The sequence below is a fragment of the Cetorhinus maximus genome, chromosome 17 (assembly GCF_964194155.1).
Source record: "Cetorhinus maximus chromosome 17, sCetMax3.hap1.1, whole genome shotgun sequence".
NCBI lineage: Eukaryota > Metazoa > Chordata > Chondrichthyes > Lamniformes > Cetorhinidae > Cetorhinus > Cetorhinus maximus.
Genome location: NC_135895.1, coordinates 90,596,698 through 90,623,686, shown reverse-complemented (window position 1 = coordinate 90,623,686; position 26,989 = coordinate 90,596,698). Strand labels below are relative to the sequence as shown.

Genomic DNA, 26,989 nt, shown 5'->3' with positions numbered 1-26,989 from the left:
GTGGTGAGCTGCCTTCTTGAGCTGCTATAGTCCACGTGGTGTAGGTACACCCACAGTGCTGTTGGGGAGGGAGTTCCAGGATTTTGGCCCTGCAACAGTGACGGGACGGCGATATATTTCCAAATCAGGGTGGTGAGTAGCTTGGGGGGGAGCTTCCAGGTGGTGGTGTTCCCATGTGTCTGCTGCCCTTGTCCTTCTAGGTGGTAGTGGTTGTGGGTTTGGAAGGTGCTATCGAAGGAGCCTTAGTGAGTTTTGGTAGTGCATCTTGTAGATGGCACACACTGCTGCTACTGTGCGTCAGTGGTGGAGGGAGTGAATGTTTGTGGATGAGGTGTCAATCAAACAGGTTGCTTTGTCTTGAATGACGTCAAGCTTTTTGAGTGTTGTGGGAGCTGCATTCATCCAGGCAAGTGGGGTGTATTCCATCACACTCCTGACTTGTGCCTTGTAGATGGTGGACAGGCTTTGGAGAGTCAGGAGGTGAGTTACTCGCTGCAGGATTCCTAGCATCTGGCCTGCTCTTGTAGCTACAGTATTTCTATGGATAGTCCAGTTCAGTTTCTTGTAAGCACATCACTCCCTGTCACACTTTAGCAAATCCTCTGACTCACCGTGAGCAGCAGAAGGTTGCTTGCCACATTTTAATACCAAAACCAAAAGGCCTAGCAGGGAAACAGTGAAGGAATTGAAATCTTCAAACTCAGGATGAAACCCACTCAAATCTTTGTTCTCACTATTTCTCACAATCCCTTAAATGGCGCAATCCTCCATAACTGGCAGTCAGCCAGCCATCGATAACATTTAAAAACACACATTATTCAGTGAACTTTGTAGAATAGAATGTGGCATTTGGCTTATCATTCTAGTTTTGAAATATTCAATGATTCAAGCATTTACTTGTGGGCTTATGATGATGATTAAATTAGGTTAAGGAAACCAGCCAGAAGCGTGGGGAATACGTGAAGAACTGTAACCTAGCACAAAGTCTCATTGCCATGGAGTCTTTTATCCCTTCTCACTGCTTATAAACAAAGCTGCCCCACCCTCACTAGCAACTCTCTAACAAAACAACTTCCCAGGCAAAAGGACAGAATCACAGATGAAAGAAAAATATATTTTTCTTTATTTGTATTTCTCATATTTGTAAATTTAGACCAACAGAAGTCCAACATTTGGAATACACTTCATATTTCAGATGAATCAAAGAGACAACAAGTGCCAAGAAAAACAGGCCTATGAAGCTTAGCTGGATCTCCTGGTTACAGGTAAACATTTGCAATATACTACACGCACTGGTTAATTTAGATTTTCACCTTCAGGCCTTAGCCTATTCTAACTCTATATTCAACAGTTTCATATTCAGTTCATAATGAATTCACAAGAACTTATGCATAATGACTCCAGGCTTCAGAGCCGCACTTCAGATTCAATACACTGAGTAATATTCATGCAGCATAACTGAACTGATTTATTTCTAGCTGGAAGTCCAGCTAGATTATAGTCCAGCACTAAAGCATAGATTTACATTTGTTTTGCTACCAATTTGTTTTGCATTTCAATGTGGGAACATTGTATTAGAAATTCTAGTTGATCAAGCTAATCCCTCTTGCTGCTGCTCATATTTAGAAATGCAAGTCTCCAATTAAAAATGACATAGCCATTGGTCACTTATGAATTCTCTCTCAATGTAAGTGAACCTGACTGCATGTATTCCTGAAGGTTTCGCCACATGGCCACCAGCTTCCAACCATTCCAATCAAACAGCTTCTCATCCCCTTCAGTGTCCTTTGTGCCAGGGAGAGAAAAATAAATCAGAGGGGCAATCAAACTAACTTAGAACATCTTGAAATGGTTTTGTCATCTCCTAACATTTAATGCGAAGGCTCGTTGGTGAATACACAGGTCACTTGGGCAACACACTAAGTCTAACTGGCACTTATGGAATCTAAACCTAGTGAAAGGAGCCAAAATATTCAAGAGGAAGAGAGGAAGGGAAAAATGTTCATTAAAAAATAAAGTTGCAACTCACTGAAATAGGAAGATTGAAACCATGGAAGCATTTAAATAACATTTTATCCCAATCTAACTATGTAAAGGATATAGTGGTTTTATTAGATTTACTCACGTTAGTGCTTAATAAATTTGCTCCAATAACAGTCTTGTCTCTGGCAAGGTTCTGTCCTGGGCCCCCTGTAACAGCGTAGAAATAGGCCATTAGGCCCAACTAGTTTGCACTATTTATAGCCTAGCAGTCTCCTCCAATTCCATCTCCCTCATGGCCCACAAGTATACCTTTGTATTCTTTTTCTCTTCTAGTTTCATTTTGAAAGTGTCCAAACTATTTGCATCAACCACTTCCTGTGGAAGTAAGTTCCACATTCTAATCACTAAGTGGAGAAATTTCTAATTTCCCTATTGAGATTATTAGTAACTACCTTCTATTTAGGGCCAATACAAAAGGAAATGTTGCGGATGCTGGAAATTTGAAATAAAAAATCAAAACCTGAAATACTTTTAAAAAGGGCATTCTGACAGAAGGTTTGACCTTCCGTTGTCTACTTTGATTCTAAATTTGGAAGGTTATTTTTCCTTCTTACATGATCCCTGCTATACCACTTTCTTGTATATAATCAACATCCATTTTAACTTCTCTCTTTCAGGAATGCATTATCCTTAAAGGATCACGATGTTGCAATTAAATTATCCTTTCCAAATGGTGAGGTGAACCAACCATCATGACTACTGTTTATGAAGAATATATTGCTCCTCAGGGCACACTGGTGAAGCCTTACTACTGGCTGTATTTCACTGAAAGCTGTCCAAAATGTCCATATCACATCAAAACTGGGGAAGAAGCACGTGTTTCCTATATTGAATTTTATGAAACCTTTGGGTTTCCCTATGCTCAACCACAGTCAGGCAGGCATTTGGTCTTCTATGAGTTGAAGTTATCATCTGGCACCTTAGTGCAGAAAGGACAAGTAACTAACTGTACTTTATATCACCTTCATCCAGAATATATCTTCTTTGATATAGATGGATACCTGGATACACTTATGTACTCCTATGAAAATATTGCTTATATTACCATCTACTCCAATTACACCCCATGTAATGAAAGAACCCACTACTGTATAAACAAAATATATGATTTCTTGGTAAATTATCCCAGCACAAGATTGGATATTTACTTCTCTGCACTCTATCATACCGATGACCACTATTCTGAATCTGGATGGAATAGAGAAGCTCTCCACAGCTTGGCTTCACTTTGGCCGAGGGTGACCCTCAATCCCATCAATAGTGAGACGTGGCTGACAATCCTTCATAGGTTTGTGAATGGGGTGCCTCGGACGACACTTTACAACCCCGTTCTGCCTGAAAGAGCTTTTGCAGACCTGAGCAACGCCCATCAGATAGCCGCCATCACTGGAGTAAACCCTTCTTATATAGATGTTGCACCCCAAGCAAAGCAATATCGAAAGCAACATTTTAAGCCAAAAGATGTGGACTTGCATCCTATTTCACAAGCACCACCTCCAGTTATGAATAGAATGACATTAATGGCTCCACCCCAACTATACCAGCCCTACATGAATCTTCCAAACGACCTGGCATTGCCTTTGTATGTGCACCCACTTCAACAACAGAACATTCAACCGAAGAATGTGGTGAGACATCTGAACATGCCCAACACATCCAGATGGAAACCACCAGCAACCCCATCACCACACAACATTGAAGTAACTGAAACAGTTGAAATTTTAGAAGTTCCATTGAAGAAAAGAGCAAACAACTCAAAGCAACAGAGGAAGACAGGGAAAAGGGAAAAATCTACGAGAAGGGATTAGCTGACAAAAAAGTTTTTTCAGACTGGTAGAATTACTGAACCAAAACTAGATCTCTTTTAGACAGCACTAAGGAACACTATCTGCCTCAATAATTTCCACTATCACTGCTTTTTCATAAACTTTGAACTGGAACTACAATGGAATATGCCATCAATGTTGTTTTGTTAAATCTGTCAACCCCATTCAACCACTGATGTCAGCCATGGCAGTTTCAATTTTTTAATCCCAGTTCCTTCCTATTTCTCCCCACCCATAATATCTTCATTTCCCAAGTATCAGTCTCCAAAACTGCTCAATTCATTTTGCATCTGTGGTCTCCCGGAGCTGTGCATTCCACATTTTGAAATCCCAAATGAGGAAGCTTTTCCTGGGGTCACTTCTGATGAGCTTTGCTTGATTCCCAAGACTATTGGCACTTGTTATGGATTATCATACTAGAATCACCCCTTAACCACCAGGAAATGGATCCCCAAATTTACCCAATCTATCATAAACTCATTGTTGCAGGTCACTATCACTTTCTTCAGGTGAGGCACCCAAAACTTAACACAGGTTGCTTGAATGCTCTGCAAAATTGCAGTAATACTTACTTGCTTTTATAGTCTATACCTATTATGTTGGAGTCTAACTCTTTAGCCTTTTTGATGAATTGTGCACTTCACGCAAACTTGTAAGGATTACACACCTAGACCCTTCAATCCCTTTCTTAATCTACCAGCTCAGCACTTTATTGTTTTTATTATACTCCCATCTGCCATTCTCACATATAATGTGTACCACCTCACACTATGCTAAACTGCCTCTGCCATCATTATGTGCACTTGTTTAGCCTTTCAATGCCCTTTTGCAATTTTCAATCTTCTTCACAATTCATTACACCCAGTAGTCATGTTTCATGAGCACTGACCTTTGAGGGATACCACCAACCCTTCGAGAAGGCTCTATATATCTGAACATGCTGCCTTCTACAGCTTTGTGTCATGGGTAGGAAATTGGTTATCAACAATGCCACAGGTTTCAGTTTTAGCTAGCAATCTCTTGTGTGGAACCATATCAAATCAGCTTTGAACATGCATATACATGACATCCATTCATCTTCTGTCCACCACCTCAAGGACTGTTGAAAACCTCTATTAGGTTAGCTAGACAAAACCTTCACAAAACCATGCCACCTCTCTCAGCTCAAACCTTTTCACCTCCTTAATTAATCTCTCTGATGATGGATTACAGCAATTTCCCCACCACTGACAAAACTCACTAGCCTATAATAACTTGGGTTGTCATAGTTTTAAATTGTAGCATCTTCCAATCATCTGGTCTTATGCACAAACCCGGCAACCTTTAGAAGACTCTTAATCACCAAGTACTTTGCTTTTTAAGTTTAAAAGTTAAAAGTTGCAGTTCAGAATAAATATATTCTGCAAAAGCTAATGTCATTACAAGTTGCTTGGAAAGGGTCAACAGTATCAGGGAGAGGAGTTGAATTAAGAAAATCACTATTGTGTCTGGGTCACTAATCAACTGCATTAATGATAATTCAGATTCTCCACAGTGTAAGGCTTGGCAACTTGCCAACCTATAGTTTACTTTGGAAAAGGGAGAATTAATAATGAAGATCCTAAAGGCTATATGTAATAGTAGGAACAACTATTTAAACCTGATGATTTCAGGAACTTGTCATACAGTGCAAATAAAACAATGGAAGGTGAGGCCCACCTTGTGTAAGACAAGATTTCATTGCATCTCAAGGAGAAGTTCACAAAACAGTTTTAAAATCCCCAATTATCATATCTTGTTTCCTTAAGTTTTAAATTGAGGATAGCAAACCACAATTTCAAACAAGCTGCAGCTGTATAGAACCTTGGTTAGGCCACACTTGGAATATTGCGTGCAATTCTGATCACCACATTACCAGAAGGATATGGAGGCATTGGAGAGGGTGCAGAGGAGGTTTACCAGGATGCTGCCAGGTCTGGAGGTTATTAGCTATGAGGAGAGGTTGGGGAAACTCAGATTGTTCTCACTAGAGCGACAGAGATTGAGGGGCGACTTGATAGAATTTTACAAAATTGAGTGGCATGGACAGAGTAGATAGTCAGAAGCTTTTTCCCAGGGTGGAAGAGTCAATTACTAGGGGACATAGATTTAAGGTGAGAGGAGAAAACTATAAAGGTGATGTGCGGGGCAAGTTTTTTACGCAGAGGGTAGTGAGTGTCTGGAATTCGCTGCCAGAGGAGGTGGTGGAAGCAGGTACGATAGTAGTGTTTAAGAGGCAGCTTGACAAATACATGAATAGGATGGGAATAGAGGGATACAGACCCCGGAAGTGCAAAATGTTTTAGTTGACGGGCAATATGATTGGCGCAGGCTTGGAGGGCTGAAGGGCCTGTTCCTGTGCTGTACTTTTCTTTGTTCTTTGTTCTAAGATTAAGACAAGTTATCACCTAACCTATTTCAAGAGTTTTATTCCTGACTCAAGCATGCTTTGATTAATACTGACAATTTCTCTATCAATCAGGTTGGACTTGGACTGTGAAAAGAGTCATTTTAGTAAGCATTACATATCGACCATTAAATTAAAAGTTAATCTTTCTTCATTACAACAAACACAGTTTAATTTTGTAACAAGTTTTAAAGCTGAGAGGAATACATACAATATTAAAAATAAACTACATGGGAATGTAAAAACAAACAAAAACTCAAAGCAATGCTGCAACTGTTTTTGTGCACTTTGGACAGAGCGGGAGCATAATGAAATGCAGATTCCAGATAGGGGAAGGGGTAAAAACAATAAAATATGGAAAATAAGTGAACTACAACTCCGTTGAAAAAGATTGTTCTACATGTCTGCTAGCTCAGATTATAACACAGCTTCACATGATTGTTTTAAAGTCAAAAGGATGTTTAAACATTAAAAGAGAATAGCTAAACTTACACATTGCATCAACAATTGCAGTCATCCATCGACCTAAGGACAAGTGCTATCAAAGTATCCGGACCATCAATAGTCAATTATATATAGTCACCTGAATCACTGGAGTGATATGTAACCCAACTACTCAACATTATTTTACACAACTTTGTTGGGGATTGCCTGTTTATATAGAAACCGACTGACTACAACCAGACTGAGGTCATAAAAACATAATTTAAAAAACTAAACCAAGCATTCCTGACTGTATGTAGAATACTGCAATTAAAATGTCACTAAGAACCAGAATTCACAGTCAGTGATGAACGATGTTCATTACAATTACACTTGGCCACTGACTTTCTATTGGCTTTCGCACTGGAACCTGCAGTGAATTGAAACCCATTTTGGCCCAATGTCCTCTACAAGGAATCTGGGACCCGTATGAAAGGGACAAGTAACTGTATCTCCTTAGCCAATCAGATCAAAGAATTGCCACCAATTGGAATATTTCAATACCAGTGGAGAAAAAAGCAAAATAAAGAGAGGGAAAGAAAGAAGGGTTAGAGAAACCAAGAGAGCAGAGATAGGAAGTTAAAAAGAATGCTCTATTTAAATTTATTTCTAACTCTCTAATAACCATAATTGGAATGAGACTCCACATTGGTGAAAGTTAATTTTCAGTGTCAGAAAGGTTGATTGGCAGTAATTAAAACTCATAATAAAAATATATGTACACTAGAATGCACAAACGAATACTTTTTGGTGAGTTGAGTGGGCATCACCTTCACGCCCTTCATGTATTTCAATGCCATTCTGAGGTCAGGTTTGACGCCAACTTCAGTGTATTTACACAATATCAAGAGCATCTGACACACAAACAACTGTGGTGTAAATTCATTCAATAACTGGTGATCAGGCTTTGCTGATTAATTAACTGTTATACTGTGGTTTCATTTGACAGCCCATCTGGTTATAAGCAAATTCATACATTGTAAATACATTTCAGTTTCCAGATCCTAAGTATTTTCACTCAAACAAATGCCACAGTACAGTACATTTGATCTATGGTTGAAAGTGCTGGTGCTAAATCATGAAGCTCACATGTCAATGACATTTGCTTGGAGAGATATGCAAGCTGTGCCCAAGCAGAGAATCTGGAGGATGAGGAGATGCAGGAGAAGCAAGTATAAACATGGCAAGAAATAAAAAGGTTAATTTATAGACTTCCAGTCCGTGGGTGATCAAGTTTCTGTATTCTCTATGCACACCTAGCTTTTTTTTTTTGGCAAAATATTCTTTATTCATAAAATAATTAAAAGAACATTACATAAACATTTCAAATTATCGTCACAAAAAGTGCAATAAACATTCAATTATTTCCATATGGCATGTTGGATTTTGAGGTGCCTCAATAAAGTTGCGGTAATTATATACCTTCAAGAACAACCTTACAGTCCGAGGGGCTCTTCATGGTTACCAGACCCTCGGTGTTACTATGGCTGAAAGCCCTTACACACTGGCCTGTCCCCATTGTGCCTCAGCAGCATCTGCCTCAAGCTTTAGTGCGTCCCTCAGCACATAGTCTTGGACATTGGAATGTGCCAGTCTGCAACAGTCAGCCGTGGACAACTCTTTGCACCGGAAGATCAGCAAGTTTCAGACAGACCAAAGGCACATTCCAGAAGGAGGTGTGAGACTTGTCTCTTCCCCGCTGCAGCTGCTTCGAGGGCAGCGTGCAGTGGTGCAGAGACTTCAGGCGTGCATGAAGGATCTGGCGGCGAGGGTCCCTCTCACCACCAGCCAAACTAGGTCTTGGTGCAAAAGGTCTGGCGATGAGGCATTCTACCAAATGACTTTAACAGTCTGCTCAGGGAACCATCCAACAGGACCCACCACCTCTTTTTCCCTCAGGGCCTCTAGGACATTACGTGCCATGCACTGCCTGATGGACCTGTGGTCAAAAGTGTTTCTCTGCATAAATTTTTCCTCAAGGGACAGGTGGTACGGCACGGTCCAACTACTTGGAGCGTTCCGCGGCAGCGTGGCCAGACTCATCCTTCGTAACATCGGGGACAGGTAGAACCTCAGCACGTAGTGACACTTGGTGTTTGCGTACAGAGGGTCTACGCACAGCTTGATGCAGCCGCAAACAAAGGTGGCCATCTGTATGAGGGTCAGAGGCTTGTACATTGCGTCCCTGTGAACAATATCCATTTTTGACCTCCAGATAAAGCAAAAAATGGCTCGGGTGATCGCCATCGCGCAGGAGTGAGGAATGGGCCAGACCTGCGCCACGTACAGCAACAGCAAGAGTGCCTCACACCTGATGACCAGGTTCTTACCCACAATGGAGAGGGAGCGTCGCTCCCACATGCCTAGTTTCCTGTCCACCATAGCCACTCACTCCTAGTTTCTAACACATGCCCCGGTCCCTCCGAACCATATCCCCAGCACCTTCAGGCCGTCTGACCTGATGGTGAAGGGGACAAAGGATCAGTCAGCCCAGTTCCCAAAGAACATGGCCTCGCTCTTCCCATGATTTACCTTGGCTCCCGAGGCCAGTTCGAACTGGTTGCTGATGTTGGTCAGTCTGCGCACCAACAGTGGATCCGAGCAGAAGATGGCGACATCATCCATGTACAGGGAGGCTTTGACCTGAGCGCCTCCACTGCCTGGGACTATCACTTCTCTTATGCCTGGATCCTTCCTGATGGACTCAGCAAAGGGTTCTATGCCACACACAAACAGGACAGGGGAGAGAGGGCAGCCCTGCCTGACTCCAGATTTAATTGGAAAGCTATCTGATTCCTACCCATTGGCTGAAACTGCATTACTGATATTAGTGTACAGCAGTTGGATCCAGTTGCAGATTCCCTCCTCAAACCCCATTTTGGAGAGCACATCCACCATGTAGGTGTGTGATATTCTGTCAACAGATTTCTCCTGATCCAGGCTGATGAGGGGGGTTTCCACACCTCTGTCCTGTACAAAGGTAAGCGTATCCCTGAGTAGCGCAAGGCTGTCAGGGATCTTCCTGCCGGGTATAGCGCAGGTCTGGTCAGGGTGGATCATCAACTCCAGAGCAGACTTGACCCAACTGGTGATGACCTTGGACAGAATCTTATAGCCCACATTCAACAGTGAAATGGGTCTCTAATTTCTAATTTCCTCCCTTTCCTCCTTCCGCTTGTAGATGAGGGTGATGATGTCTTTCCTCATGGATTCTGACATGCTGCTTGCTAGAAGCATACTCTCGTACACTTCTAGCAGGTCTGGGCTGATCCAGTCCCACAGAGCCGAATACAACTTAACCAGTAAACCGTCGCTTCCGGGAGTTTTACTCTTCTCAAAGGACATAAGGGCCTTAATCAGTTCGTCAGGAGTTTAGTGGTTTATCCAGACTCTCCCATGTACTTTCATCTAAGACCTCCCTGATAGAGGACAGGAAGAACAGGGAGGCCATGCTGCCTGTGGGCTTCATGTCATGCAATCACTTCTTGATGGACTTGTTTGTAAAAGCAACGTCATTGACAATGACATTGACACTGGTGAAAACTGCCTGCACCACCTCAAAGAGGAACATCATAGTGCATGAGTTTGACAGTAAAATGACCTCTTCAAGACTCAGATTCAAAAAATGTTAATTACAAGACGTGATTACAGGAAGATATTTAAAATAAAAACCCTTTATTGCATCCTGTTTCTCTTTGTTTATGCAAGTAAAACAAACGAACCAGCGTTTGCAGCCTATCACAACACTTTGGAGGCCCCCTTGATTTCTGGAGCTATTGTTATGTTTTATTTATACCATACACTTATTGTCAGTTTACAGCTCTAACACAGCAAATTCCCCAAGTGTAAATATTATAATGTTCTTCAGCCAAGAGGCCCCAGCAAGTGGACTTGATTTGTGCTGCGGAGTTAGAGGCTTTGTATCCACGATAACCTTGTAGTGTTTTTTTGTTTATTAAATAGAAATTCCGTGTGGGTGTGGAGCTGACAGTGGGGCTGTGATGGAAGTTGAAATCACAGAGAATGAGGAGTCATTCAATTGATAGGTGTGAGTTTAAAAGTGCTATAATAAGTAACTGGAGACAGAATGTTGAGAGAGAGAGAGAGAGGAGGGGAAACAAGCCTTGGCAGCAGGCGAGCTGGAAAGTAGAGGCATAGTGAAGGGTTGGGGTAGGGGATTTGGGGGCTGGAGAAAGGAAAGGAAGCATAAATAGGGAACAAGCTGGTGAGGACAGAAGGGTCCAAGAGGTGGCTCAAGAGGGTCATAGAGAAGCAAAAGGAAAAGGGAGATATGAATAATAGACTGCAGCCAAAATGTGCATGAAAATGGGCACCAAGGATATTTAGGTCGTTGAAATCACAACTGAAGCTCAAGCTTCATCTTCTGTACAATGTTTAGTTGTGAACAAGGGTTTTTAAAAAAAAAATCTGTCCTAGTGGAGGGCTCAGTGGTGCAGTAGTGGATGCTCTTTTGAGGTTGAGGTTAAAGTAATTTCTCTGCATGTTCAAACTGATCTAACAATGTTCGGCAACACGAACTACCCAGAGCAGATTCAGACTTCACTTTTCAGCAAAAACATCTTCCACCTTAAAAGGACATATAAAGTCACCTGAAAGCTACGGATAGAATTCTGACCTTCAAGATGCCTTTAATAACTAATATAATAAAATTTAAAAATAGCTAACAGTTCACAACTTTTACTGGGCATGTCAATTTAAGACTCCGTTATAAATGTTATAAAACACAAGAAAATGCAATTTGATCAACATGGCAAGTACAGATAAATCTTAAAGCCTTTTTTCAAAAATAAACTGCAGCCCAATTGTCTACTGCTGCAGATAGTAGCTTTAACTTGGGCTCTTGCCAAGTCTAATCTTAATCCTTTCATAAACTCAGCAAACACTCAAGCTGCAGGGTCTTAGTTCTTTCTGTAGAAATACTGCAGTCATTTATTCAGGACATAGATAGGGGAGGACTAATGCAGACTGATTAATTCACCAGACTTGCTACAGGCAATGATTCAATGTATCAGTGCAATCAATTTATGCCCACAACATTTAGTGTTCAGATTTCAGTCTTATTAATGCAATCTTCAGTCTACACATATTTCTGTTCAATCTTATTCAGTTTTATAAAATCCGACAGATCTTCTGACAATAATTGAGAGACAGAGACAGCATTGATAAGTGATAAAACAATCAGCTTTTAGCACAGTTATGAAACGAGAAGTGACACAGTGAGAATTATCACTGAAATGGGTGATGAGGAAAGAACGAGGGACTTCAAGTAAAACTGTGAAAACCATTTACATCTGCAGTGGCAACGCAAGAGGGAAACGGGGCACCTCAACGTCCCTCCAGGTGCTGCTTCCCGTCAAGGAGTCAGGCTGGGGCCTCCGGGCACCCAAAGGGAGGAGGAGCAGCAGCTGGACAGCCCTGGGTCATCCACTCAGGAATCTCAGAGGCTGTCCTCTCCCTCCGAGACCCCTTTGCCTGGTGACCCCCCTCAACCTCATCCTCTGTCTCTGCAGAGGCAGCTGGCCCACAGGAGGACAGCCAAAGCAAGCCGGGGCCCCCAGAGGACCCACGTCAAAGTCACCAGAGGCAATAGGGCTAATCATTGCACAGGCTGTCCCCACCCCTGCTGAGGATGTCAGGGCAGCACCTAGAAGTCTAAGGCGTAAAAAAGTTAAGAAATTCTGATCACAGTTGGTTGCACAGGTGACATTTTATCGCGTTACCATCTGAAAATACATTCATTTCCACTGAATAATGTGGAATGGTGTGTTTCAGCTTCATTTACAGGCATTTCGCCAACACCCCCTTCCCCAACCCTCCCTCCCCCTGACTAGCAGTTGAGCTGCACACAGTGGCCTGCAAGTGGTTCTGGAGGGAGAATTGTGTGTGTGTGTGGCAGGGTCTTTTGGAGCCTCATGCAAACACTCCCATGGAAACACGGATCCTTCCCCCATCACACTCATCTCACTGTCCTGAGCATTTTCACTGCTGCCTGCTGGAAGAGGAAGCCTGAGGAAGCTGCCATACAAAGAGCTCGGGGTCACTTTTTTTTAACCAAACCTGCCAGGTGGGAACCCCCAAGGATCAGGTGGAATGTTGGCTTTATTCCCGCCAGGCAATACTGCTCTCTGCTGATCCTAGGAGTAAAATCAGGCAGATTTTAAACCAGAGCTGCAGCTGATCCTGTCAATTGCTCGATGGGGCACCTTTGGTTAAAACTGACCCCCTACTGGTCAAATGTTTCAGACAATGAAAGACGGATGTTTTTGACTCATCTAAACAGTCTGTTGCCAGAGGTATTGGTGACATAGTAGGCATCTCTTCAGTTTTATTAAGACCGAGAATGTCAGTCATAAAGGCAAATATGTCAGTGTAGCACTGACTGAATTATCAAGGACCCTTGTGCTGATGCATCTTAAACCTCTTATGTGACATTGCTCATTCAAAGCATTATTTCTATCTGACAGAGGGTGAGGGAGATGAGAGACGATATAATACTGGTCGGCCCTGTTGCCTCTGATGACTATGGCGTGTCCTCTGGGGGCCTTGAGGGCCCCGGCTTGCTTTGGATGTCCTCCTGTAGGCCAGCTGCTCTCTCTGCAATGACAGAGGACAAGGAGCGGGGAAGGAGTCCCCGGAGGGGAGGAAGGAGTTCGGAGGGGGGAAGGACTTCAGGGGAAGGAAGGAGCTTGAAGAGGGGAAAGGTTTCAGAGGGGGGAAGGAGTCCATGGGGAGAAAGGAGTCTGGGGAAGGAGGGAGTAAAGGTGGAGGAAGGATTAATGGTGGAGGAGGGAGTAAGGGGGGGAATGTGCAGGTGAACATGCAAGGGGGGAGTTGGTGGAGTCAATGACTGCTTCCTGAGGAGCGAACTGAGGGTGGGTGTGGTAGGAAGGAGTGATGAGTATGAGAGGGGGCAGAGTGAGCCGGTAGATTGGGAGGGTGAGGACAGCCTCTGAGATTCTTGAATGGATGACCCGGGGTGTCCAACTGCCACTCCAACAGGGCTTCCAACAGCTCTGCGTGATGTTCCCCTGCCGTCTGCTGACTCTCCAGGATGAGTTGGAAGGCCAAATCCATAGGTTGGTCATCTGACTCAGACCTCACAGATGCCTCTTCCCCAGCAGTCCTCCGAGTGCCGGGGAGCTCGGCTGAACCTGCCTCCTCCTGCTGCAGACATGTGTCCGTGAGGTGACCACCAGATTGTCAACCCGAGTCTACTCTTGATCTAGGTCCCACTGAGGTGTGTGTGTCTGTGCTGGTGGAGGGTGTGGGTAAGCGCTATGACGGGTCTTCCAGGCTGCTTATTTCTAGCTCTTCAGTGGAGGAGGAGTCCTGTTGGCTGGAGGTGAGGACCTGGATGGAGCTGAGAGACTGGCTGGCTGAGGGTGTCAGTCGCTTGGCAGAGGTCCCTGTGAACCAAAGTAGAGATAATTAGTGCATGGCAGCAGAGTCAAAAACAGGAGAGAGAGCACTCACAGTTGCATTGAGAGAGGGATGATGTGGTGCATTGTCCTCACATGGGTGTTTGCTGCCGACCTCACCGTCACCGCAGGCAGGTTCCATGTCCTCACCAGTCAGCATGCTCCTCAAAGTGAGTGAGGGGCCTAATGTGGGCCACTCCACCCCCAGCCTGGGACCTTTCCCTGCTGCTGTGAGCCAGCTTCCCCTGCATGAAAACAGGTGGAGAGAGTGTGAACAGGACACACGGGACTGAATGGAATGTTCACGTGGTGAGCGGAGCCATGGATGGGATGAGGATACGAGCTCGAGACAGTATGAGCCTGATGGAGATGTGCGGGTGTGTGTGAGAGTTAGTGGTGTTGTCCCTTGAGGTGTGAGATCCCCATGGATGTGTGATGGGTTTGTGATTGTGTCAGTTGAGAGTGATGAGGTGACTTTCTCTGGCGGAACGGAGGAGATTATTCATCCTCTCGTGGCACTGGGTGGCTGTCATCTTTTGCAGGGCATTGGCGCTGACCACCGCTGCCATCATCTCCCATGCTGGGTTGGTGACCTTGCTTGCTGGTCTTCGCCCTGAGCTGGGTAGAGGACATCACGGTGGGCTTCCACAGTGTCCAAAAGTCACTTGGGGGACGTGACACTAAACGGGGAGGAAGGGGGTGCGGGCTGCAGTTTCCTTGCCTTTCAGGGCCATGCCTCCCGTGCAGCAGTCCTGGGCTGGAAGCACAGGTGTGTGCGCGACTGGACTTTAAATATGGCGCCCGGTGTGAGGAAGGAGTGAGGTGACGGTGTGGCGGGCGAATGGAAGCCCACCTACCATCGAAGCGGCGTGTTTCCCGGGAATACATGATTATTGAGGCGGGTTTGGAACGATAAGGTGCGAGAAGCCGCCATTGCGGCTGGCGGGTAAGATATTCTTTTTCCTGCCTTGGTGCGAATCTGGGATGATCCTACGCTGTGTTGTTTTCAAACTAAAGCTATCTTTATCTTGCACTAATGTGCCTCAGCTCCAATTCAGCAATGAAACATTTTTCCATTTCAATCAGTCATTGTGTCTCGTGGACTCAAGCGAGACAGTCAGTGAAGAAGAACAAATTCTATCAGCAGAAGATATTTGGAAATTATTGTACTCTATCTATATGAGCATTTGAAGATCTGCAGCGATGAGGTTGCTTAGTAGATAAGGTCATAGATTAAAGATTGATCTTCAGGCAGAACAAAAAAAACTCTTTGCTTCTAATATATGAACTGATTCCTAATAGGTTTGATTATCATGTCTGATTTGGCGTTAAATCTTCTCTACTGAAATCACTCCCACCCACCGGCTGCGGTGGACAAACAAAATCGACATTAATGTGCTGTTGCCGACATAAAACAGTCTTCAAAGTTTGAGAGCCTTGCAGTTCATATCCTTTCAGTGACTCCACCCCCTTCCCTTCACCCATCAAATCGAACCTCTCTTCAGGCCTCACTGCCCTGCTGCTGAACCCAGCTCCGTCTCGTTTTTTTTCTCTCCCATCCCTTCTCCCCTCTAGCTTTATCCAAATAACCTCCATTTGAATGAGACTGAGGAAATGATTGAAAACGCTTTCTTGGCCCTGGGCCAACACTGCACTACTTTCCTGGATAGCAGAGGAAACTTGGCAAACAAAGGTCTTAAATACAAAACAACATCATGCCCTTGACTAAACGATCTAAAAGCCGGACTGAGATAGCAGGCAAGGACATAAAATGTACAATTTAAAATTTAAAAAAAAAAATACATTTTTCACTGCTAGACAAGGGGTCTCAAACCTACTTGCAAACAATTTGATATTGGACTTTGTGACTTAGTTAACTGAAAGACCAGATTTTGGTAACGTGTGCAGAAAGAACCTTGTGAAAAAGAAAAGCAGTCACGGATTCCCAAGACACTACAGCGCCCAAGCACTCTATCCATCCCACACTTCTTTTGGATGAGATAATCACTGCTCAAAGCAGAAAATACCTGCTGCAGCAAGAAACTGGAACTAGGGGGAGAATGGAATAGAAAAGGAACTCATCCAACAAATCATAGGAGTTGCACTTGAATTTTTTTCAGTCACAGTCCTACATTATTTTATTTGATTTACTCCAGTTTTACTATGGAATAAAACCGACTCAGTTATCACGTGGATAATTACTGAAGGCATAGAGCTGGCTAAAAAAGCTGTTCTCCAATTGCATTTGTTTTTACTTCTGTGCTTAAATCCGCTTTCAGTTCTGGGATGGCCCATGAAGAGTGAGAGACAATGCTGTGTGACTTACTGGTGTTTCAAAAAACAAAATTCCCCACTGTCTGTGTTGTTCTTGGCAGAGCTTCACTGCCTGTTCTCTATTGTAGGGAGTGAACATAGAGCTGGCTGCTGCAACATTTTAACGAGTACTGTTTTGGAAAGAGAAAAAATATGTTATCAAAATACAATGGGGAGGACTGGGAGGTGCAGAGATTGATCATATGTAAAAGTGACAGACTGTTCAGTTTAATTCAAAATAAGGCTGATTAACTCTATAGAAGAAAAAAATACTTTAGATGCTGTAATTTTTGCTATCCTGTTGACTCAGAACGAGACAGACCTGCATTTACATAAGTGCCTTTCGCAAGCTCAGGAAATCCCAAAGCACTTTACAGCCAGTGATGCATATGGTCACTGCTGCAGTGCACAGCAATGTGATAATGACCTGTTATAATGCTATAATAATCTTTATTAAAAAAGTGGGCAAGGGATAAATAGTGGCCAGGACTCCCATTCTCTTCTTTGAAATAGTGCCATGGGATCTTTTTACATCCATCTGTGGGGCAGATTGGGATTTGGTTCAAAATTTCATCCAAAGGGTGGCACCTCCGACACCTCCGAGCGCGGTGCCGCACTCGAGTGCCAGCCTCGATCTTGTGTTGAAGCCTCTAGAGTGGGACCTGAATCTATGACCTACTGACCTACCCACTCTGCCACAGCTCAGAAGTCAACTGTTATCAGTTGTATGAACGAATGTGGCTCATGCTTTTCATCACCAGTCAAAGCAGAGTTTAATCGCTGCGCACTTGGGTTAAGGAAAGGAGATGGGAAGGAGGAAAAATCGCTCAGGATCTCGACTGCTGTTGGAGGAGCGAGGAAAAGAACTCAGGGGCTCTTCCGCCGATTGTTTGATAACACTTGCTGCAAGGGCACACCTCTTGTAATTAGGCCAGGGCGGGATTAGGCTCATGAGACAATTTGTCACAATCAGATAATACTCACCATTCACTAATAATGGCTACTAGAGGACAATTCTGCCCATGGAACCTTGCCCAGTGAAGGAATCAACACATCTAAGAATACAGCATTATAATCCAATTGTTGCTATTACCTTAAATCTACACAAGAAGCAAGAAAGGTTGATGTTTATTTCTAGGCTATACTGCACTCAGCTCAATAGCAGTATCATGCATCAGATTGAACATCTGCTCAATATGTAAACTCAAAAAAGTACTGAAGTATAAAATTCACTGCAACGTGCAAAAGACATGAAAAGAAACAAGTCAAGACTAAAATCTATTCTGAACAGTTCTCAGATATAAATGGAGAAATTCACTACAAGATTGCAGATGAGTGATTTCCAACAGGCATGTTATTCTAAGTTAATATTTCACTTCAGGAGCTTGAGATCAAATAGTGCAAAGAAATCACGGGCTAATTTTGGCATTCCAAGTTTTGCCACATAGTCAAAGACCAGCCCTTTGATCGCTCTGAAACTGTGCCCACCACTCCATCTCCAACACCACTCTTCCAACACCATTCTGTTCCCATCCAACCCAGTTATTTTCAAACCCAGTCCAGCTGCAAAAAATAATACAATTGGACGAGACTTTAAACTTAGATCCATTTTCCTGCTCAGGCAGGCATAGGATTCAAGGATACTGTTCAAAGAAAAGCAAGGAGCTCTCTCACTCTCCAGGCCAACATTCATCCCTCAACCAAAACCAATTAAAAAAAAGCTGAGTTAAATGGTCATTCATCTCAACTACTGTACACAACAATAGTGACAACACTTCAATCAAAGTAGCTCACTGTGAATTGAGCTGTCCGAAGGACATGACAACTTCTATGTGAGATGGTATGGTAGTATAGTGATTAAGCCACTGAATTAGTAATCCTGAGGCCTGGGCTAATAATCCAGTTTGAAAACTTGACTTCAATTTTAAAAAGCTGGTTATCAGTATATCTTGATCATAAAGCTGTTATATGGTCATAAAAACACAACTGCTTCACTGGTGTTCTCCTGGTGATCTGTTGTCTTTGCCTGATCTGGCTTTTGATAGTGTGGTTGATCCTGAACTGCCCTCTTAAGTATCCTAACAAATTGCTCAGTTGTTCCAGGGAGTGAATAAAATAAAACAAAAGCAAGTAAGTTACTTTACCTCAACAAAAATAGAAATACGTGGAAAAACTCAGCAGGTCTGACAGCATCTTCAGAGAGGAACACAGTTAACATTTCGAGTCCGTTTGACTCTTCAACAGAACTAAGGAAACATAGAAAAGAGGTGAAATATAAGCTGGTTTAAGTGGGGGGTGGGACAGGTAGAGCTGGATAAAGAGCCAGTGATAGGTGGAGATTGCCAAAAGATGTCATAGACAAAAGGACGAAGAGGTATTGACGGTGATGATATTAGTTAAGAAATGTGCTAATAGGTGACATTAAGGGTAGAAAGCAAGGTACAGATAGCCCTAGTGGGGGTGGGGTGGGGGGAAGGGATTGAAATAGGCTAAAAGGTAGAGATAAATAGGTGGGAAAAGAAAAATCTATATAAATTATTGGAAAAAATGGGGATCAGAAAGAGGGTGGGGATGGAGGAGAGAGTTCATGATCTAAAATTGTTGAGTCTGGAAGGCTGTAAAGTGCCTAGTCGGAAGATGAGGTGCTGTTCCTCCAGTTTGCGATGAACTTCACTGGAACATTGCAGCAGGCCAAGTACAGACATGTGGGCATGAGAGCAGGGTGAAGTGTTGAAATGGCAAGTGACAGGGAGGCCTGGGTCATGCTTGTGGACAGACCGAAGGTGTTCCGCAAAGTGGTCACCCACTCTGTGTTCGGTCTCTCCAATGTAGAAGAAACTGCATTGGGAGCAGCGAATGCAGTAGACTAAATTGAGGGAAGTGCAAGTGAAATGCTGCTTCACTTGAAAGCAGTGTTTGGGCCCTTGGACGGTGAGGAGAGGGGAAGTAAAGAGGCAGGTGTTGCACCTTCTGCAGTTGTGTGGAAAGGTGCCATGGGAGGGGGTTGAGGTGTAGGAGGTGATGGAGGAGTGGACCAGGGTGTCCCGGAGGGAACGATCCCTACGCAATGCCGCCAGGGGGGTGAAGGGAAGATGTGTTTGGTGGTAACATCATGCTGGAGTTGGCGGAAATGGCGGAGGATGATCCTTTGAATGCGGAGGCTGGTGGGGTGATAAGTGAGGACAAGGGGGACCCTATCATGGTTCTGGGAGGGAGAGGAAGGTGTGAGGGTGGATGTGCGGGAGATGGGCTTGACACGGTCGAGGGCACTGTCAACCACCGTGGGTGGAAAACCTCGGTTAGGGAAGAAGGAAGACATGTCAGAGGAACTGTTTTTGAAAGTGGCGTCATCAGAACAGATGCGACAGAGGCAAAGGAACTGAGAGAATGGGATGGAGTCCTTACAGGAAGCAGGGTGTGAGGAGCTGTAGTCAAGGTAGCTGTGGGAGTCGGTAGGCTTGTAATGAGTATTGGTGGACAGTCTATCACCAGAAATTGAGACAGAGAGGTCAAGGAAGGGAAGGGTAGTGTCAGAGATGGACCATGTGAAAATGATGGAGGGGTGGAAATTGGAAGCAAAATTAATAAATTTTTCTAGGTCCAGACGAGAGCATGAAGCAGCACTGAAGCAGTCATCGATGTACCGGAGTTGTGGGAGGGGGCCGGAGTAGGACTGGAACAAGGAATGTTCCACATACCCCATAAAGAGACAGGCATAACTGAGACCCATGCGGGTACCCATAGCCACACCTTTTATTTGGAGGAAGTGAGAGGAGTTTAAGGAGAAATTGTTCAATGAGAGAACAAGTTCAGCCAGACGGAGGAGAGTAGTGGTGGATGGGGATTGTTCGGGCCTCTGTTCGAGGAAGAAGCAGAGAGCCCTCAGACTATCCCAGTGGGGAATGGAGGTGTAGAGGGATTGGACGTCCATGGTGAAGAGGAGGCGGTTGGGGCCAGGGAACTGGAAATTATTGATATGATGTAGGGTGTCAGAGGAATCGCGGATGTAGGTGGGGAGGGACTGGACAAGGGGAGAGAGAATGGAGTCAAGATAGCAAGAAATGAGTTCCGTGGGGCAGGAACAGGCTTACACGATCGGTCTGCCGGTGCAGTCCTGTTTGTGGATTTTGGGTAGGAGGTAGAAGCGGGCCATCCAAGGTTGTGAGACTATGAGGTTGGAAGCTGTGGGAGGAAGATCTCCAGAGGAGATGAGGTCAGTGACAGTCCTGGAAACAATGGCTTGATGTTCCGTGGTGGGGTCATGGTCCAGGGGGAGGTAGGAGGAAGTGTCTGCGAGTTGACGCTCAGCCTCTGCGAGGTAGAGGTCAGTGCACCAGACAACAACAGCACCACCTTTGTCAGCAGGTTTGATGACAATGTCAGGGTTGAGAGAACAGAGTGCAGCAAGTTCAGAGAGAGACAGTTTAGAGTGGGTGAGAGGAGCAGAGAAATTGAGACGACTGATGTCACGCCGACAGTTCTCAATGAAAAGATCAAGAGAAGGTAAGAATCCAGAGGGAGGGGTCCAGGTGGAGGGAGAATATTGGAGGCGGGTTAAAGGATCCGTTGAACGGGGAGAGGACTCCTTCCCAAAGAAGTGAGCACAGAGATGAAGGCGGCGGAAGAAGAGTTCAGCATCGTGCCAAGCCCGAAATTCATTGAGATGAGGGCGTAATCCTGAGATCCACACTCAGTGCCATGCGCTGCCATATGAACACACTCAACTTCTCCCTCCAGCTGCCCCTGTCCCCAGTTTAATTTTATTCTTCGTCTCATCCGACGCCTCAACAAGAAACTTTGTCTCTTTCTTTCAGGTGCAAAGGAACGCAAGCTCCAACAACTCATCGACACCAACACCCATCCAGGACCCTCCACCCCTGCCTGTCCCTCTGTCCTCATCCTGTCTTCCAATCCCTGCCCCGGCCGTGTATTCACCTGACGTTCCCCTCTCCGACGCTGAACGTTCAGTGCTCAGCAAAGGACTCAGTTTCATACCCTTACGCCCTCTGGATTCTTACCTTCTCTTGATCTTTTCATTGAGAACTGTCGGCGTGATATCAGTTGTCTCAATTTCTCTGCTCCTCTCACCCACTCTAACCTGTCTCTCTCTGAACTTGCTGCACTTCGTTCTCTCAGGTCCAACCTTGACATTGTCATCAAACCTGCCGACAAGGGTGGTGCTGTTGTTGTCTGGCGCACTGACCTCTACCTCGCAGAGGCTGAGCGTCAACTTGCAGACACTTCCTCCTACCTCCCCCTGGACCATGACACCACCACTGAACATCAAGCCATTGTTTCCAGGACTGTTACTGACCTCATCTCCTCTGGAGATCTTCCTTCCACAGCTTCCAACCTCATAGTCTCCCAACCTCGGACGGCCACGCTTCTACCTCCTACTCAAAATCCACAAACAGGATTGTCCCAGCAGACCGATCGTGTCAGCCTGTTCCTGCCCCATGGAACTCATTTCTTGCTATCTTGACTCAATTCTCTCTCCCTTTGTCCAGTCCCTTCCCACCTACATCCGTGATTCGTCTGACACCCTACATCATATCAACAATTTCCAGTTCCCTGGCCCCAACCGCCTCCTCTTCATAATGGACGTCCAATCCCTCTACACCTCCATCCCCCACTGGGATGGTCTGAGGGCTCTCCGCTTCTTCCTCGAACAGAGGCCCGAACAATCCCCATCCACCACTACTCTCCTCCGTCTGGCTGAACTTGTTCTCTCACTGAACAATTTCACCTTAAACTCCTCTCACTTCCTCCAAATAAAAGGTGTGGCTATGGGTACCCGCATGGGCCCAAATTATGCGTGTCTCTTTATGGGGTATGTGGAACATTCCTTGTTCCAGGCTACTCCGGCCCCCTCCCACAACTCTTTCTCCGGTACACCGATGACTGCTTCAGTGCTGCTTCATGCTCTCGTCTGGACCTGGAAAAATTTATTAATTTTGCTTCCAATTTCCACCCCTCCATCATTTTCATGTGGTCCATCTCTGACACTTCCCTTCCCTTCTTTGACCTCTCTGTCTCAATTTCTGGTGATAGACTGTCCACCAATATTCATTACAAGCCTACCGACTCCCACAGCTACCTCGACTACAGTTCCTCACACCCCGCTTCCTGTAAGGACTCCATCCCATTCTCTCAGTTCCTTTGCCTCTGTCGCATCTGTTCTGATGACGCCACTTTCAAAAACAGTTCCTCTGACATGTCTCCCTTCTTCCCTAACCGAGGTTTTCCACCCACGGTGGTTGACAGGGCCCTCAACCGTGTCCGGCCCATCTCCCGCGCATTCGCCCTCACACCTTCCTCTCCCTCCCAGAACCATGATAGGGTCCCCCTTGTCCTCACTTATCTCCCCACCAGCCTCCGCATTCAAAGGATCATCCTCCGCCATTTCCGCCAACTCCAGCATGATGCCACCACCAAACACATCTTCCCTTCACCCACCCTGGCGGCATTCCGCAGGGATCGTTCCCTCCGGGGTACCCTGGTCCACTCCTCCATCACCCCCTACACCTCAACCCCCTCCCATGGCACCTTTCCATGCAACTGCAGAAGGTGCAACACCTGCCCCTTTACTTCCCCTCTCCTCACCGTCCAAGGGCCCAAACACTCCTTTCAAGTGAAGCAGCATTTCACTTGCACTTCCCTCAATTTAGTCTACTGCATTCGTTGCTCCCAATGCGGTTTCCTCTACATTGGAGAGACCAAACGCAGACTGGGTGACCGCTTTGCGGAACACCTTCTGTCTGTCTGCAAGCATTACCCAGACCTCCCTGTCACTTGCCATTTCAACACACCACCCTGCTCTCATGCCCACATGTCTGTCCTTGGCCTGCTGCAATGTTCCAGTGAAGCTCAACGCAAACTGGAGGAACAGCACCTCATCTTCCGACTAGGCACTTTACAGCCTTCCGGACTGAATATTGAGTTCAACAATTTTAGATCATGAACTCTCTCCTCCATCCCCACCCCCTTTCAGATCCCCCTTTTTTCTAATAATTTTTTTGATTTTTCTTTTCCCACCTATTTATTTCTACCTTTTAGCCTATTTCAATCCCTTCCCCCCACCCCACCCCCACTAGGGCTATCTGTACCTTGCTTTCTACACTTAATGTCACCTATTAGCACATTTCTTAACTAATATCACCACCGTCAACACCGCTTTGTCCTTTTGTCTTTGACATCTTTTGGTTATCTCCACCTATCACTGGCCCTCTATCCAGCTCTACTTGTCCCACCCCCCCTTAAACCAGCTTATATTTCACCTCTTTTCTATGTTTCCTTAGTTCTGTTGAAGAGTCAAACGGACACAAAATGTTAACTGTATTCCTCTCCGCAAATGCTGTCAGACCTGCTGAGTTTTTCCAGGTATTTTTATTTTTGTTTTGGATTTCCAGCATCCGCAGTTTTTTGCTTTTATCTTAAGTTACTTTACCTGATCAGATTTTGTGTTTGAGAAGAAACAGAAACACAATGTGTCTGTACTTGCAATAAAAGCACAACTTGAGGTTGTTTCCGCAGAGAAATAAAAAAAATGCCATCTTCAGTCCTTCATAAATCAGAACTAAAAATAGCTACCCATTGTTTTGCAATGGGTGGATCAATAGGTCAGTTTTCTTTCCTTAATAAATTATGTTAAACTATAATCTTTTTGGCCAACATGTTCCCCTCTAAGTCACTCACCATCCTGACTTGGAAATATATCACTGTTCCTTCAGTGTTGCTGGGTCAATATCCTGGAACTCCCTCCCTAACAGCACTGTGGGTGCCCCTACACCACATGGACTGCAGCGGTTCAAGAAGGCAGCTCACCACCACCTTCTCAAGGGCAATTAGGGATGGGCAATAAGTGCTGGCCTAGCCAGCGATGCCCAGATCCCATGAACAAATAAGAAAAAACTTGCCCCTCTCCCATCCTCTCCACCACTACCCATACCCCCAAATTCTGATTGCCTGTAAGTTCTGGGTTTACACAGGAGAGAGCATGGAAAGCATTTGAAGGAGCACTGTCCCAGATAAATTTAGCTTCACACACTGCTGCTCATGTCTTTCAAATGCATCTCCTGTTTTTGACAATAACTTATTTATTCACCACTTCCTAGTGTCAAAAGGAAATCCTGAAGTAAATGTTTGCAGTCATAGGATTGAGAATACTTTTGATGGTTCATGAAAATGGTTCTCAGCCAATATGAAAGCTATTTTGCTTGGAAGTGAAGGCTGCCAACATTTCAAGGTTTTGCACAAAGGAAAGCACATTCTAAAGTTCCATGGCCATCGTTCCCACAACACTGAAGCTCCGCAATTGGATTTCTGGACCCAACGTGACACTGAAACAACTCTTATGGCAAGTCACAAATTACATCCTCTGCGACTTCAACTGTGGTATATTATCTATCCCTCCTCAGTCTCCTTGCAGTCTTTGACAATAGTTCAGAGAATATCATCCTCCTTCACTGTTGTCCAGTTTGTTGGGATGGTCACCTATTTATTGTTAGAACAACAACATGACCGCAAAGAATATGCTAAAAAAAAGAAGCACTTCCAGAAAAATAGCTAGCCAGCTATTCCATATTCCATTGGACGGAATCGTCCTAGATTTGGACTAAGTGCGTAGCAGGCGGGAAAAAGGACGTTTTTCCTGCCGGCTGCAATGGCGGCTTTTCATGCCTCATCGGCGCATCACACCTCATTCATTATGCATTCACAGGGGACATGCCGGCTTGCTGTTGGGTGGGCTCGGATTTTCCCGCCGTGCCGTGACCTCAGTGCTTCCTGGCTCCGGGGACAATATTTAAAGCGCACCAGAACGCAGCCCACTTCGTGTCTACAGGCCAGGACTGTTCCAAGTGACAAATGAGCCCAAAAGCAAAGAAGAGGGCAGCCCCCAGATGGGGTGCCTGCTGGATGCAGAGGGCCGCTGTGATGTCCTCTGCCCCTGCTCTGGCTGCAGGAGGTCCAGCAGAGTCACCAATCTGGCTTGGGAGGCGGTGGAAGCGGATGTCAGCGCCGACAGAGCACAGAGGAGGTCAACCATCCAGTGCAGGAAGAGGATGAATGACCTCACTCCATTCAGCCAGAGTAAATCAACCACCTCATCACTCTCAACTCACACACTCACAAACCCATCTCACATCCACAGGGATCTCACACCTCAAGGGACAACACCACAAACCCTCACACACACCCTCACATCTGCATCAGGCTCATATCCTCTGGAGCTCCCATCCTCATCCTGTCCATGACTCTGCTCACCACACAAACATTCCACGCAGTGCCACGTGTCCTGTTCACACTCTCTCCACCTGTTTTCATGCAGGAGAAACTGGCTCACAACAGCAGGGAGAGGTCCCAGCCTGGGGGTGGAGTGGCCCACATTAGGCCCCTCACTCACTTTGAGGAACGTGCCAATGTGCTGACTGGTGAGGACATGGACGGCGATGGTGAGGTTGGCGGTGAACACCCATGTGAGGATCCTGCATCACATCATCCCCCCTCAACACAACTGTGAGTGCTCTCTCTGAATGCTGCTTTTGACTCTGCTGCCATGCACTGATTATCTCTACTTTGGTTCACAGGGAGCTCTGCCAAGCGACTGACACCCTCAGCCAGCCAGTCCCTCAGCTCCATCCAGGTCCTCAACTTGAACCAAGAGAAGAGCTGGAAATAAGCAGCCTGGAAGACCCGTCACAGCGCTTACCCACACCCTCCACCAGCGCAGAGACTCACACCTCAGTGGGACACAGATCTAGAGCAGGCTTGGGTTCACAATCTACTGGTCGCTGCACAGACACATGTCTGCAGCAGGAGGAGGCAGGTTCAGCCAAGCTCCCCAGCACTCGGAGGACTGCTGGGGAAGAGTCATCTGTGAGGTCTGAGTCAGATGACCAACCTCTGGAATTGGCCTTCCAACTCATCCTGGAGAGTCAGCAGACGGCAGGGGAACATCACGCAGAGCTGTTGGAAGCCCTGTTGGAGTGGCAGCTGGACACCCCGGGTCATCCATTCAAGAATCTCAGAGGCTGTCCTCATCCTCCCAACCTACCGGCTCACTCTGCCCCCTCTCATACTCATCACTCCTTCCTACCACACCCACCCTCAGTTCGCTCCTCAGGAAGCAGTCATTGACTCCACCAACTCCCCCCTTGCATGTTCACCTGCACATTACCCCCCTTACTCTCTCCTCCACCTCTGTCATTGCAGAGAGAGCACCCACCCCTCCACCCCCCCCGGGAATCCTTCCCCGCTCCTTGTCCTCTGTCATTGCAGAGAGAGCAGCTGGCCTACAGGAGGATATCCAAAGCTAGCCGGGGCCCTCAAGGCCCCCAGAGGACACGCCATAGTCATCAGAGGCAACAGGGCCGACCAGTATTGTATCGTCTCTCATCTCCCTCACCCTCTGCCAGATAGAAATAATGCTTTGAATGAGCAATGTCACATAAGAGGTTTAA

The 26,989-nt window shown here is 45.5% G+C and overlaps 1 protein-coding gene across 1 annotated transcript; it reads left to right on the top strand.

The window, feature by feature from the left end:
* Window positions 1-2,735: 2,735 nt before the first annotated feature.
* Window positions 2,736-3,851, top strand: LOC144692701 (putative C->U-editing enzyme APOBEC-4). The gene has a single exon (XM_078561791.1). The coding sequence runs from the start codon at window positions 2,736-2,738 to the stop codon at window positions 3,849-3,851; it is 1,116 nt and encodes a 371-aa protein (XP_078417917.1).
* Window positions 3,852-26,989: the final 23,138 nt, after the last annotated feature.